Below are 16301 nucleotides of genomic sequence, written 5' to 3' on the forward strand. Positions count from 1 at the left end.
CAGTGTGTGTGTGTGTGTGTATGACTGTGTGTACATACATAGACACACATGAGTATTTCCCACCTGTGTCTAAGTCTGGCGTGCACACTGTCTCTCGTGGGGCCCATGCAAGACACCTCTCAGTGCAGACTGTCAGAGTGCTCCCCTTCATTTTGCAATTGGCTGCCAAGTTTAAATTAGATTTGATTCCTGGAGATACTAATCTGAGTTCCCATCCTCTCCCTCTTTCTCTCTCTCTCTCTCTCTCTCTCTCCGTCTCGTAGGAACCCCTCAGGCCATGCTGATAAGGAGGTGATGGCTGCCACCGTCCTCACCAGTCTGTCCACCAGTCCCCTGGTGCTCAACCCCCCCTCAGCAGCCCCAGGTAAGCACACACGCACACAGGGCAACCCCCCCCACACACACACACATGCATACAACCACCCACCCCCCCACACACACACACACACACATGCATACAACCCCCCCCCCCCCACACACACACACACACACACATGCATACAGCCACCCCCACCCCCCCCACACACACACATATTTTCTAACCTGTCTGTTATGTGTGGTTTCTGTGACTATGTGTTGCTCTGACTTCATATTGTTAGTAGAGCTGTAGTCACTAGAGCAGAGAGGGGAGATGCCCCACCCCACCCCACCCCACCCTACTCAACAACACAGGCGCATGTGTTTTCCTTTTCAATCCTGTGAACAGGGTGAACACGGCGATGACTTAACCCCTTCAGTGTGTGTGTGTGTGTGTGTGTGTTAGTGTGTGTGTGTGTGGAGGGGTGCCCCTCCTTAAACTCCCCAAAATAAGCCCAAAGGTCATAGGGGTCAGGTTGCTAAGGTCAGCCATGGAGGAGTGCCTTGGTGTGGTATATGTTTGACCTCTGACCCTGCTCCTCTGCAGCTGCAGTACCGGAGCTGTCCAGCAGGGGGTGGAAGGAGAGCCTGTCGGCGAGCTACAGCAGCTCCACCAGCGGCAACTGGAGCTGGGACACCAGTGACCAGTCGGTGCCATCCACACCCTCGCCACCTCTCTCCAACGACGCCGGGAAGGGCTTCCTGCTGTCTGCGCAGGGCGACGATGCCGGTGAAGAACACGACAGCCCGCACTTCATGTTCGAGGACCCCATCCCCCGGAAACGCAAGGTGAGCCTGAGCCGATACTCGCCACACGCACACATACACACACACACACACACACACACACACGCTTCATGTTTGAGGACCCCCAGAAAAGCAAGGTGAGCCGCCTTGCAACACAGGTTGTTAGTATAGTACTGCACTGCAATATGCAATATGCAACAGTTTGACACAATTTAAGGTTTACTTTATAGGAAACTAACTTTGGTATGATCACCACATCACTATCCCTCCTCCACACACACTTAACTGAATGAGTCAAACCGATTAGCTTAAATAATCACAGACAACGGCAAGGGAAATTCAGCAGATCAATCAGTAAGCCACAGAAAGTGCAGGGAGGGAGATGTGGGGGAGAGTGAATCATCAAGCATCTGTGTTGGAGCAAGCTGTCAGTCTCTGGACAGGGGCCCCATGCTCTTTCGGTCTGTGTGTGTGTGTGTGTGTGTGTGTGTGTGTGTGTGTGGAGATGAGGAGTGGGGTGTGTGTGTGTGTTGGGTGTTGGAGCTGTGTGTGTGTGTGTGTGTGCCGTGAAGAGAAGCATTCACACATGCTGATTTAAGGGCCCCTGACTGGTGTGGCCCCAGGACAGCCAGGCCCTGTCACCCTCTTGCCTTCCACAACGTGATGGAGTGTTGTTCTCTCTCTTTTTCTCTCTCTCTCTCTCTCTCTCTCTTTTTTTCTTTCCTTTCTTGTCCCACTCCTCTTTTTTCCTCATCGTTCTCCTCCTCTGCTTTTCTTTAGTCTGGTGAGTCGGGGGAAAGGCTGTGGAATTGGTCCAAGATGTAAATGTGGTTTCAATATCAAGGAAGGCAAAAGGTCCCCCAACTCTCTCTCTTTCTCTCTCCCTCCCTCTCTCTCTCTCTCTCTCTTTCTCTCTCTGTTTCTCTCTCTTTTCACCTTGTGAAGGGAGAGAGGTGGAAGAGAGGGGTGGGTGGTGACAGAGCCTGTGCCCAGTGTTGGAGCACTGGTGTGGGTAAGCCAGAAAATCTTACAGATATGAATCAAAGTCATAAGCACTTTGGCTCACTTAATTAAACCCAGACGAAGAAATTCAATTGTTAAAGTAAATACATATAAAGATGTATTATAATCCAAAACAGATAGAGATTTAGTTTGAGATGGATTATGCGTAATTTAGGTATTCCAGGTTTGACAGGAAACATAATGTTGCTATGAATATAAATCTCCTCTCTACTGTTTGGAATTGTATAGTCCAGGCTACCTGTTGTCTGTAGCTCTAGGTCACAGATCCAGAAAAAGTCTGTAGCTCTAGGTGAAAGATCCAGAAAAGGTGTGTGACAACACAGACTAGATACTGAGTAGATCCTCACGTGGAGCTGCCAAACCCATCCACTGAGGCTCCCTCTCCTCTCTCCGTGGACTCTTGTGGTCAGGCTGATGAGCCAGAGCCGCGGGGAAACCACCACCACATCTCCCAGAGAGGAATAATTCCCTGACTAGCCACAATCAGGAGGTATCAGTGTCCAATCTGGCCCCCTCCAGAAATGAAAGGCTGACTGAAGTAGAAGCCGAGCTGTGAAGCTGCTGGTGTTTGGATACAATATACTGGTGTAGGTTGGTGTGGATGTTACAGAAGAATCCCCTCTCATTGCCTCCACTGCTCACTTAGACTTAAATATATATATAGGGACTATATGTAGGACCTTTAAACATTCTACAGTGCGTACAAGTTTTAGTTAAAAAAAAAATTAAAACTGACACCCAAAAGTAGAAAATTAGCATGCTAGCCAGCTAGCTTAGAATAGCACTCACTCGAAATAGCACTCAAGAGGTGCTGAATCTCACATGTGCAAATCAGTGGAAGAATGTCATCATAGCAAGCAGATGTCATGGTGCATCCAAGACAACTGGAATTCTACACATACTGTAGTCCCGTTAAGGTTACCCAGATAAAGCCGCAGTCCCAGCCGCAGCCGGAGTCTCTAGCAGCTGTAGCGAGGCCTATGGCTGGGTTTGGCTAGGCATGCAGGGGGAAGACACACCACAGGAAGCCTGGAGCAAATCTAGCAGAGATACTAGCCATGGAGATCTGGATGAGTTTGTGGAAGTCTGCAGTCCAACATTCAGACCACGTTATTGGATAATTATCATGGGACAAGAAATGATTAGCAAAGATGGCTATGACGAATGTGGAGAGAGGGAGAGAGAGAGAGAAAGAGAGAGAGAGAGACATCGAGGAGTAGGAGGAGGAGTGAGAGGGTTAATTTCACCAGCTGTGATCAGCCTATTTTTCATCTTTATCTCTCATGATTTTTTTCCCGCCCTTCTTTTGTCACGCCGGTGAAAGACGATGCCAGCACACACCCACACACCCACACACACACACACACACACACACACTGCTGGTCTGGGCTTGTGTGAAACCGGTGCTGTAATAAAAAAAAAGAAGAGAATAGAAAAAGAAATGAAACAGAAACACGAAGCAAAGCTTTGCACCATGGTGACACATTTAAAGCTTTCCCCATCATAATGAGATCTTATCTGCCATTGTGATTGAGTGGGGTTCAAATGTGTGTGTACATTTGTGTAAGTGTGTGTGTGTGTACACCTGTGGTTGGATATGTGCACATGTGTGTGTGTGTGTATGTCTGTGTGTGGCGTGTGTGAAATGTGTGGCTGCAGCAGGGTATGACAAAGGTGCGGGCAGCTGCTGACAGCATATTGCACACACTGGAGGAGAGAGGCAAAAAGAGATACAGAGAGAGAGAGAAAAGAGAGAGAGAGAGAGAGAGAGAGAGAGAGAGAGAGAGAGAGAGAAAAGAGAGAGAGAGAGAGAGAGAGAGAGAGAGATAGAAAAGAGAGAGAGAGAGAGAGATAGGAGCTGTGTTAATGGATTGACCCTGTGCTGTTACCTTGTGCCGACACCGGAGTGGAGTGGAGTGGACCCCCAGCAATCTCAGTTTCGCTCAGATTCGCCTAATCTTTTCTCATTTTCACTCACTCATTCACTCACACACTCATTCACTCACACACTCACACGCTCATTCACTCACACACTCACTCACTCCCTTCTGTTGTTGTGTCGGCTGTGGTGACACACTCTATCACTGTATCCCCTCACCTCTGTGTGTGTGTGTGTGTGTGTGTCTGTGCAGAATTCCATGAAGGTGATGTTCAAGTGTTTGTGGAAGAACTGTGAAAAGGTCCTCAGCACGTCCTCAGGGATCCAAAGGCACATTCGCACTGTCCACCTGGGGTAGGTCATCCGTCTGTCCTGTCCAATCAGGACACACTGTCTGGTCAACTGATTGTCTGTCCGTTTCAGTTATTTTATAGGAATATTTGAGATCATTTGTACAGAACACTATTCCCGTCTCCTCTTGTCCTATTCCATCTGTCTGTGTTTGTCTGATTATCGGTCACTTCTGTCCATGTCTACGCTGTGTTCTCTACGGCCCTGTCTTGTCCTGTTTTTCCCATCTTGCCACTATTTTCCCTTCAGTCCTGTTGTATTAACCGGAATGCTGATGGTCACTGGTCTCTGTGTCATGCTGCGTCCACCTGTTCCACTCTGTCCACCAGAGGGCTGTGTTCTGTAATGACCTAATCTGTCCTAGTCTGTGCTTTGAGGAGATGCTCATCAGCTGCTCTTTTCTGTCCAATCAAATTGCTATTTTTTCATTGGGTCCAGTTCTGTTATTGTGTTGCTGTTAGTTGTTGTGTTTGGTTGTGTGATCATGGATGATGTGACGTTCTGTTTGAGCCGTTTTCTCATCGGGTCTCTTGCCTCATTTGTTCTGATCTGACCCGGTCCTGTCAAGTCTGCTGGCCCGGTTCTGTTGTCTTGGCCACAGATGAGTGCTCTGTCCAGACTCCAGACTGAGGCTTGGCTCTGGCTTCTGGAGTATACTGTGTTCTCATTGATGAGGGTGTGGCTCGTTAGTGAAGTCTTGCAGAGCTGATCAAGCCAGCGCAAATGGGAGCAGGCAAGCTGGGGAGGCAAGCCCCTTTAGGGAGCTAGGGGGGACCAACTTCAAACACGCTGTAAATACATAGCAATAATTAGTGATAATTAAAAACACCGCTTGAAACTCTAACTCCCTCCAATTTGAGACACAACATGATTAGGTATGATATGCTGTGGGGGAGAGCTGAGCCAATTATATCCTGAGAACCCAGATTCTGCACACCTCAGCAATAAAATGCTGTTGCACTGGCACTTAAGTAGTCAAAAAACACAAGTTTCTGCTTGTTCTGTTATCTGATTGGCCTGACAACAAGCAAAGTTGGTAAGAACCTTATGAAGACCTGAGAAGACTGACATATTACATCGATTAGATTTATCCTTATCCTGCACCTGGGATGTGCACATTGATTGGCATTGGTTGAAGTGCGAAGCCTACAGATGTGACGTAACGCTGTCGTCCTTCCCTGAGCCGTTTGTGAGGCACGTGGAGCCGTTCCAGCGGGCAGGACTGGGCAGCACTCTCTAAGCAGGCAGGACTAGGCAGCTCTCTCTAGGCGGGCAGGACTAGGCAGCCCTCTCTAAGCGGGCAGGACTGGGCGGTGAAGGGGCAGAGACAAGCGCATAAAAAACGCTAGATCACATTTTATGTGGCTGGTCCCCTGCAGTCTATTTACACACACACAGATTATGTAACTGTTGAAACTCTGTTCACTACAAGTCATGGTTAAGGGTAGGGTAGGGTTAGGGGCTAGGCTTAGGGGCTGGGGTTGGTTAAAATGACGTTGAATTAACAGTTGGAAAGACAGGCCGTGAATGTCAACAAACCACCAGTAACATCTCCATGGGCAGACTGTCCAAATAAAGTGCTACCAAACATTTGGATGAGCGACGCAGGCGCAGGCACAGAGACAGACGCTCCTGTTGGTGCACCACTCTGACACACACAGAGACTGGAGAGAGCCAGGGCCCAGCTGGGTACCTCACAGCGCCCTCTTGTGGTCGGATGTGAGATGGACTGGAAATGTGGCCTCCAATCCACAAAGACAACATTGTGTCCAGGGACGGTCTGTCTAGTTTACACTAATAGACTGGAATTAAAAGGTTCACTGAAGGCATTTAGGGCACTGTGATTCCTCATCTGTTCTGATGCTCTGGATTGCTTGCAGACCAGTATAAAAGCATTATTTTACTCTTTTTGCCTCAATGTGAGTAATATCGAACATACGCTAACAATAAGTGTGCACTGCAATAACTGGGAATTGTTTGCAATTGGCAATAATTACACAATTAAAATCATTCTTCTTCCTCTCTCTTTCTCTCTCTCTCTCTCTCTCTCTCTCTCCACACCCCCCCGGTCAGGCGGAACAGTGACTCAGACTACAGCGACGGCGAGGAAGACTTCTACTACACGGAGATCGAGGTTAACATGGACACACTGTCGGAGGGGCTGTCCAGCCTGACACCCACCTCCCCCACCACGGCCGGCCCACCCCCCATCTTCCCCCCACCAGTGACCTCTGACCTGCTGCTTCTGCCACGCTGCGACTCCGCCCACCACCACCAGGCCTTCCACACACCCCTCAGCCAATCGGCTCCCTCCGCACTCTGCCACATCCGCACTGACCACGCCTACCAGGTACAACAATGACCTTCCAGGGCAGTCTAGGGGATTGTGTCTTACAGTATAAACTCAAAGTGGTGCCATGTGACCATGGCTGACCGCATCAGATGTGTGGTGCCACCTCTGTGTGTGTGTGTGGTTTGTGTTGCTCCGTGTCTTTGTCCCACTCCTGATGAGTCACCGTGAAGCTGGAGTTTTCTCTGACAGCTGACCGTGTAGGTGGTCTTATTTTATAGCTGTCTTCATGTCATAGGCCAACAATGTGTGCCCACATGCACAGGGAGACTAGCATGTTGATTAGCCCACCCCCCCTCTGAGTCATCAGATATATAAGTGTGTGAGTGTGTGTGCGGGGGTCATTTTATATGCGCCTGGAATCAGTTTCTATGGAAACCCCTGTGCAATCTGTGTTGATCTGCAAGTCCAGCCGCTGCACTGAACTTGTGTGGGTGAATGCATGTGAATGTGTGTGTGTGTGTATGTATCTGTGTGTGTGTGTGTGTGTGTGGGGGGGGGGGGGGGGGTGGTTATGTGTATATGTGTATGCGGTGGGTGAGAGTGATTATGTGTGTGGGGGGAATGAGAGTGGTTATATACATAGGTGTGTGTGTGTGTGTGTGTGTGTGTGTGTGTGTGTATCTGTATCTGTGTGTGGAGAGGGAGAGGGCAGTGTGTGTTTGTGGAGGCTGCTTCTCTCTCATTGTGTAACTTTGGGCAGTTGGAGAAGATAGAGCAACATTCTTTTAGGCAGAGACAGTGCAGTAATTCCAAGGCAGAATTCCAAGCCAGAATTCCGAGGCAAAATTCTAGGACAGAATTCTGAAACCAGGCTCTTTCCTCTGCTGCCAGTCCAGCACTCCTCTGCCTGAGTGACTCACCTACGCGCACCTGTGTTTTTCCAGGCCACTGCCCCTGTCAACATTCCCATTTCTTCCGAGACGATTGAGAGCGAGAATGGGATCAGTGTGTCCTGGCAGTCTCCCCCTGTCATTTTTAAAGGCTTACCGGTGAGCAGCCTGGCCAATCACCATCACCTTCACCATCACCAGAACTCCTCTTAACAGCCTCACCCCTCTACTCCATACTGCATACTCATCTATTCCATACTGTATATGCATCTACTCAATACTAAATACTCTGCATACTCATCTATTCCATACTGTATATGCATCTACTCAATACTAAATACTCTGCATACTGCTCTACTCTACATACTATTCTATGCCTCCCATACTCACCTTGTCCTTACTGCATATTGCTCCTCTCCATACTGCACTATGTTCTTTTCAACACCCCCCCCCCCCCTTAGGTTTTCCATATCATAAACTTTTCCTCTGCTTATCACATATAACTCACTCTCTCTATCACTCTCTCTCTCTTTCCTATAATCATGCCATGAGGCTTCACTATAATTTTCTAAATAACAGTGTTATTTGTCTAATATGCGGCAGACATATTAATATACCAGCTTGCACTGTTTACATGAATTGTCTTTTACTACTAAAATTCTAAAGTTCTGCAGTACTAAAGTTCATCTGTAGGCAGTGCTCTGGAACAGTGCCATGGAACAGAGCCGTTGCTGTGGGTTCTAGAGTCTCCTGCTTTGTGCTTGTGCTTCTCACATTGTTGCTTTTTGCTTTTGCATGACTTCCTGTTTCCTCCTCTCTACTTCTGCTCGCTAGCTTTTGGGTGAACCTGTCAGCTGCAGAACGCTGTGTGTGCGTGTTTGTGAGTATGTGTGTGTGTGTGTGTGTGTGTGTGTGTGTGTGTGTGTGTGTGTGTGCTTGTGCGTGCGTGTGTGTTTCTCCTCCTCTGCTGTGTGGTACAGAAGCCCCAGATTCACCGGCACTCTGGAAGCGCGCTCAGCATAGTGTTACTGAACAGTCAAGCGAGCGTGCAGTTGCGAGAGTCTCTTCTGCTCTCAGAGTCTGAGGTGTAGCTGCCAAAAATGTGTCAGGAAGTATGAACAGAGTTTGAACTCCTCTCTACCCCGTTAGCGGTTTGGCCGCCATGCATGGCCGAGTCACCTTTACCCTTTGACCTCTGACCTGGTCTCTCTCTCTCTCTCCTCCCCCTCTCCCCTGCAGGGCCCGATGAGTCACATCCGCACTGTCAGCATCGGAGAGAAGAGGCAGCTGACCGCCGCTCACACCACCCTCAACAACAAGGCCCACCCCACCACCCCCACCCCCACCCCCAAACCGGCCTCTGGCACCAGGTACAGGAAGAGTGCGTGTGCGTGTGTGCGACTGCTTGTGTGTGTGTGGAGAGAGAGAGTGTGAGAGAAAGAGAGAGCGAGGGAGAGAGAGAGCGAAAGAGAGAGAGAGAGAGAGAGAGAGAGAGAGATTCTAGTTTCCGTGTTTATGTTTTCAGCCAGTTGTCATCCCGTGGTCCAATCAGGTGTCCTCCTGCTCACTCATGGTTCTTGACAACCCACCCCAGGAAGCCCCGCGGCGAGGCCAAGAAGTGCCGCAAGGTGTACGGCATGGAGAAGAGAGACCTGTGGTGCACGGCCTGCCGCTGGAAGAAAGCCTGCCAGCGCTTCATCGACTGAGCCCTGGTAAGAGACGCCACCCCTACGTGAGAGCTGGAGCCTGAGCCTGAGCCTGACCGATGCTTCTGCAGTCCAACCCGGTCCAGCCCAGTCCCAGTCCTTGGGTCCGGTTCTGGTTCCCCTCTCCGCAGCCTTTCCCCATCAGCAGGGGCTGGACACACTGCTGAGGTGAGGGCCCTAACTCTGGGACTGACTACTTTTTTTCCCTTCCTCCACACCACCAGAGGGAGCTCCAACGCTCTAAACACCCTCAACCAGCAGAACACTGAAAATCAAATTTTATCTACTTCATACATAGAAAAAAAAAAATGCTCAAAAATGTTTTCTTTTTTTAAAAGAGTTTTTTGACAAAACAAAGAACTGGCATATTTTGCATTATTGATAGTGTTGTTGGTGGACTTAAGCTGAATTTGTTTTTATTTCACCTTTCGAAAAGGAATTGAAAAGAAACAGCAAAGGAAGAAATATGTAACACACAAATCCTGATTCAGCAGTTTAAGATACTTGTTTATTGTTTTTTTTCTATGACTTTTATTTTGGTCTGTTTTCATTTGAAGACCGAGGTTGAAGATTTCCAGTTGTCTTTTTTTTATCATTCTTGTGTAGCATTCTATAAACATGGCAGTCTTTACTGGTCAGAAAAAAAACAAGTAAGCTATGTTTTTGTTATCGGACTATTCATGCATTGATCTCCGCAACCTTCATTTGATCTTTGCAAAGATGACACAAGTCCCTGATTAGTGCTGAGTCTAGCACAGATCTGGTCCTGATCCAATACTGACCCGGTCCAAATCTGTCCGAGAATCGGCGTCTTCCGGAGGATTCCTCCTGATCAGCTGCACTAACTGTCACCATTTTTATCATGGACTCCCAGGAGAACCAAAGCCAAACCGGTGATCTTTGTCTAGTGCACAACCCCACCACTGATACACAGTGTCAGTAGGAGGCTTTCTTAGAATCCATTGCAGTTTGCCGGGAAGCAAATAAGACATGGTCATCATTATCAGATTGCTCAAACATAACCAGGAAATAAACATGCTCATTACAATCAGAAGCACCAAATAAAATCTTACATGTTTGAACAGATGCACACACACAAATATATAGAGTATATATATATAAGGATATTTTTTTTCTTGTTTGTCTATGTACCTCTTTATCAATATGCACCTTGTTTTAGACAGATAGGCAGAGCTCCTTGAGTCGGACAGTTTTGAGTGTCCTCTTTAGCTGTAACTACATTGGATTTTGCAGCAGGCCCAGGAGTTTCACATACAAAGAATAGTATCCTTTTTAAGATGATTATATAAAGACACTTTTAGCATAGACCAATGTCTGCTCACTTTGATTCCTCTTTTTCTCTGCTTTTTTGGATTTTCTGTCTCACATGAAACAGGTTTCTGGTATTTTTTAGATAATCGTGTAGTTTTGTATTAAGAAAAAAACAAAAAGAAATCTATCAATCTACAGTATTACTACAGTCAATTATGCTTCAGCATCTCATTGCAGATAGAGCTATGATTAGCAAAGATTCCCTTATAGGATGCATGCCAAAGCAGGCGTAGATTCCAGACAGATGCTCTCTGGCTATTTGGATGTTGTCTTCTTCAGAAAATGCTAATTCAGATTAGAAGAACTGCAGACTAGAGTTTGGAATGTCCATTTTTGGATAGCCAAACTACAAGCCTACCGAAGCACAGGGGCTCAAGACTAAAGAGAAGGCGAAGAATTAAAACAGAATTGTAGTTGTGCACACAGTGAAAGACTGGGAGCATAAAATAAAGTGGGCAGACACCTGTCTTTTGGAACCTCCAGTTGCCAAATGCATTTTCATGAGAATTATAGTGCTCATTAGTCACCCTATCCTGTGAAGGGATTATTTGCTTCCCGTGAAACGCTTCCTCTGTATTGAACCATTTACACTCACAGTTTTTTTTTTTGCTTGGAACGACAGATCACCGTTCCCTTAAATACTGTCTTGATTGTAGACACCTCTTTGAATGTAGTCTCTGCTGTATGTTGGCCTCTGCCAGTTCCTCTCTCTCTCCCTCTCTCTCTCTCTCCTCTCTCTCCTCCCTCTCGGCCTCTCTTGTCCACTGCGCTTTCCCTTTGAGTGAGTGCAGATTTGAGTGCCCGCCCTGCATGGTGACTCACACAAGACTGTTCACAGGCTCACACACACAATAGCAAGGGTCATCTCGCTCGCTCACAAGTGTGTACAGCGCTATTGGACTCCTCTTGCATGGACACACACCTCCTTTGAGCGGTCTCTAGGGCAACTATACAACCTACAGGAAGAGAACTAACTGGCCTAAATCCAGCCCAGACATCCAAGAGCCCTTTATACATACTCTACTGCCAGCAAATGGACAGGTTCAAATCAACACACCTGTCATTTACTATGGTATCATTAATTAAACAAGTTTGCATTCAAAGGCCTTTTATAACTACTGTATTAGTGATTGGCCAAGCCCATAAGCCCTAAACACCTTTATTAAAGATGCACTCCAGCCATTAATTAACCCTGGTAATGTCATTTTAGTTCCTAACACAGACATATTCATAAGTGCTTTTTTAAAAAAAAAAATCCCTTCATGAGCTAACTGTTCCGCCCCGGATGCATACAACTCTGCCTGGTTACCAAATCGGGTTGACAATGTCCTGAAATAGCTAACAATGCTGAGCTGTTGTAAGATAGTTAACTCTGACACATTAGCTTGCTTATCTTGGAAAGCTAAATGTGCCGATGTGTCCTCAGGAAAACTATTTTTCCAGGAATGATTCGGACAATTCCACCCCGCAGGTCAGGCCACGAGTTATTATTCTGAAACATCCACTAGTGTACTGCCCATCTGAACCAGAAAGACTCAGCTATGGTGTTTACTACTGTAGGTATTTCACCCATGTCTTTCGTAGGTATTTCACCCATGTTAACAAACCCCTAATGGACATGGACAAAGGTTCACAAGTAGATCTTGGCTGGAGTGGGTCTTTCAAAAGTGCATTAAGTAGCTATTTGCTTATTCAAGAGTACACTTGAATAAGTGTCAACAGTTATCCTTCAGATATATAGCATTGTTGTCTAGGTCCAGCATCATTTATTTTTTCACAGCAAAACCCAGTGTCTATACTGGTGAGCTGGTGGCCATCGGTGCGGTTCTCTTCCTTGTCTGGGTCGGTGCTGATCCTCAGTTCAGAGGGGAGCTTAGTGTCTGTACTGGACAGAGTGAGGTTCTCTTTAAGGTCGTAATAGAAAAAAATAAAACATTCACTTCAAGTGCCAATGAGAAGAACATCACGAGGGAAAAGAAAAACAAAGCATTCATACATATAACACATGAAATCGAATTGCACTAACTTGTACTGCACAAAGACGTGTATTTTTTTTTTTTTTTTTTTTAATAATCAGAGCATTTTCTTTGTTTGTTTTTGAAGTTGAGAGTTGAGTTTATGGTCACAGGTTCACAACTGCCATGGGGTGCCAGAACAGAGGGCAAGGGACTGGGATGATTCCCTCAACCCCTGCTAAACTATAAGCTGTGTGTGTGTGGGCGGTACTTTACGGCATTGAGCAGTCGTGACTCCTTCGTGTGGCCTATTCAGCATAGATAAGCAGTCTGAGTGTAAAACCCCTTTAGTGGCCGTTTGGTTGGTATCCAGGCTGCCGGTATCCTGAGGTTGTGTCACTGCCCTGCTCAATTGTAAAGTTGTGGATGATATAGAAAAAGAGATTAGGATTTCTGAACACACACACACACACACACACACAGACACACACACACACACACACACACACACACACACACACACACACACACACACACACACACACACACACATACATACACACACACACACACACACACTATCTATGTCTTACTGTAGATACTGTGCCTTTGGGAGATACTGCCCTGGTCACCTTTGCCTTAGCTTGCCATAATAGCAGTCATTCTTAGCTTAGCAATTTCCTCTAATACTGCAGAGAGAAAATATTCTGGAAGGATCAGCCATTGGTGAAACATTCTAGAGCCTGAGATCTTTAATTCAAATGATTTGTTGTAAAATGGCTTCCACCTGGTCCTATTGATGTTTTATGATAAAATGTACAACACTTTAATAGTGTATTGCTATCTTAAATATTTTATGTTGTGTTTTTATTTGGTATTTTTGGCTCTGAATTATTGTGTGAGGGGGGAGGTCAGAAGTTTTTAATATGTAGTGTCCTAATAGCTAATCATCTTTGTGGCAGATAGCAGCTGAGCTTGTTCCCATCCTATTTTTCCCACAAACAAATTCATTGAGGTCACAGATTTCGAATGTCTGGGCTATTCATGATAAGAATCTAAAAACTTGATAAGTGAGAGAAGATAGATGACAAACTAATAATATTTCTCTCTCAAAATGTATCATATGAGCGGTCTTGCACATTTTCAATGTATGTAAGGTAGGAACAGATGTTATTAGTGTGGGCTGGGAATACCGTACATAAACCAATGACAGACCAGAATTATACCCTACATCCCTAAACTAAAGCCAGTCAGATTCTTACTGGCCCACCTCTGGCCAATCAAAGGAACTCGTTGCTGTGTCTAGCAACTGACTAATGTGTGTCCATAGCCTCAAACATTTTTGAGAAGCAGAGCTTATTATCCAGTCTTATGTTTTGAATTGCACTAAAAGAAACAGAACATGCATAAATATGACAAAAAGAATGGAAACAGGTCATATTTTTAAGTTCACTGGTTCTTGTCTGACAAAGAGAGACTCCTGTCAGAATGAGTTGTCAGGCAGTGACACAACTCTATGGATACTGTGCATCAATGTCAGGGTTTTCCTGGACACTATACAAAGGAAACCATTGAGAGCTGTTTCAGTTTCATTTTTGTCATAATCTTGTAATATGATATGGAAGCATTTTTGTTTTTGAGGAGATACAATTGTTAAATTTTTTAATGATTGAAAAGCTATAGTTGAAGAAACATGTAAATATATGTTGTATATTGTGGGTTACATGGCAAAGGGGAGATTAAAGGAAAAAAAAAACAAAACAAAACAAACATTGAATGTAAAATCTACAAAAAGATATGCCTGTTCTATGTTTTGTTTCTTTTGTATAATTCTTGCCTCACCTATGGTGATCATCTTAGCCCGTTCTGACTTCCCTCTCTACTGTTAAACTATCAGCAGTTTTAACCAACAGCAGTGTTCTTGCATTTCTCTCAGTGAAGTAACACACTTCCAGTGTACTCCAGAATTAATTCAAGACTTGCTTTTTCTTTCGCTCTGTCTTTCTCTCCTCCTTTTCTCCTTTGCTCCAAATATTGATTTAAGTTAGAATGAATGTTTGGTTGTGTGTGTGTGTGTGTGTGTGTTTCTGTGTGTCTGTGTGTATGTGTATGAGTAAGCAAAATAAATGTAATAAATGTCAGACTTTTAAGATTTATTTTGCTTGTTTTCTTTTTTGAGGTTTTCATTTTATTGTTTTTAGGCGAGAGAAATTGTTGTGTACATTCCGATCTGCAACTACGCCATTGTCCCCCTTTTATGTTGTGTCCTCTGTCTATGTCTTTGTTTATACACAGTATATGTGTGTCCTCTCTCAATGTCTTGGTTGATACTAAGTGTTTGTTTGTGTGTGTGTGTGTGTGTCCATGTCTTGTGTTATTCTCAGTGTGTGTGTGTGTGTGTATTCTGTCTATGTCTTGGGTTATTCTCAGTGTGTGTTTGTGTGTGTGTGTGTATTCTGTCAACTAAGTGTGTGTGTGTGTGTGTGTGTGTGTGTGTGTTCTACCCATGTTTTGGGTTATACTGTGTGTGTCTCTGCTCCCTTCCACTGTGTCACTATCCATGACCTTACCCAGTGCATTAAGCTAAAGACCCAAGAAATGTGTAGAAATGTGTATGTCTTTATTTCTCTTTTTCTTTCTTTCTTTCTTTCTTTCTTTCTTTCTTTCTGCCAGTCTTGTCTTTCTTACTTTCTTTCTGTCTGTCACTCCTCATTTGGATGATTATCTCTTTGTCAAAGACAAAAAATAGAGTGTATGTTTTTTTTTGCTGTTAGCTCAACAGAGCAAAAATGTTTTGAATGCTTCCAGTGACTCTTTGATCAGCTCTGTGATCAAAAAACACTCTTATTTTCTTAACCTGCTCTCATTCTGGAAAGGCTATTTTTGTCCTGTTTTCATAGTTCCTGGCTAAACAATTTTTTTTCATCACATCTGCTTTAACTGATTTTTGTTTTTCTGAGATGGTTTTTGTTGACATTCTTCTTATTTTGCATGTCCACTTCTGTACTGTGTTGCCTGATAGGAACCTTGTTTGTGAATTGAGAGCGTTCACTGTAGTGTGTAAGGACAGTGTGGGAGGGTTGAGCGATGGGCGTGTGAGCGTGTGTTTGCGATTGCAGTTATGTAATGTTCTGATGCCTACAATGTGACGAGAGATGATGACAATAAATGTGGATCACACAGCCTCCCTGGACGGGTCTTTGACTGCTTGAGTTCCAGCTAAGCTTTCATCAGCTTTGCTAATTGTCTGTTTTATATGCACTGGTACGCCCTCTAGTGGTATGTAGGTAACATGCTTCCAAGTGCAGTTACATCCTATGAAGTGCAGGAATTTTATCATTTGTAGTAAAGATAATAAAATAGATTTGACATTCTGCCACGTAGACTCTGACGAAGACGTGGCAGAACATCGAAACGTTAGTCCCTTATGTTGGCAACATTAAAATAAACATCTGAAGTTTAATCTGTGTTGCTCTGGTAAAACTCCTCTCTCTCACTACAATTAGTCCTCTCACGTTGACACACCAGATAGTTATTTACAGAAGCGCGGAGGAACAACTGTTTTTCTACATAATAAAATAGATATTAGATCAATCCTTATTTATTATATCTATAGATTAAATCAAAATAAATGCAAATATTATTACAAGAAGAGCTACATTAGGGTAAGCATATGTTGTAGAGCCAGTTTACATCTACATAATATCTACTAAGGTCACTTAGTACACTTACATAAACAGGAAGAAGAAACAAACCAACACCACCATG

The 16301-nt window shown here is 45.0% G+C and overlaps 1 protein-coding gene across 3 annotated transcripts in view; it reads left to right on the forward strand.

The window, feature by feature from the left end:
* The window catches only part of slc2a4rg (SLC2A4 regulator), a 65688-nt gene extending 49962 nt beyond the window's left edge, over positions 1 to 15726 (forward strand). The window contains exons 3-9 of one of the 3 annotated variants that reach the window (XM_042097524.1): positions 264 to 364; positions 905 to 1146; positions 4260 to 4360; positions 6431 to 6707; positions 7595 to 7699; positions 8780 to 8910; positions 9093 to 15726. In XM_042097524.1, coding sequence (XP_041953458.1) covers positions 264 to 364; positions 905 to 1146; positions 4260 to 4360; positions 6431 to 6707; positions 7595 to 7699; positions 8780 to 8910; positions 9093 to 9246 — 1111 coding nt within the window. In that variant the 3' untranslated portion in view covers positions 9247 to 15726. The remainder of the gene's footprint in view (positions 1 to 263; positions 365 to 904; positions 1147 to 4259; positions 4361 to 6430; positions 6708 to 7594; positions 7700 to 8779; positions 8911 to 9092) is intronic. The other 2 variants (XM_042097525.1, XM_042097526.1) reach the window with 2 other exon arrangements.
* The last annotated feature ends 575 nt before the right edge of the window (positions 15727 to 16301 follow it).

Source organism: Alosa sapidissima, chromosome 7, assembly GCF_018492685.1.
Source record: "Alosa sapidissima isolate fAloSap1 chromosome 7, fAloSap1.pri, whole genome shotgun sequence".
In the NCBI taxonomy this organism is placed as follows: Eukaryota; Metazoa; Chordata; class Actinopteri; order Clupeiformes; family Clupeidae; genus Alosa; species Alosa sapidissima.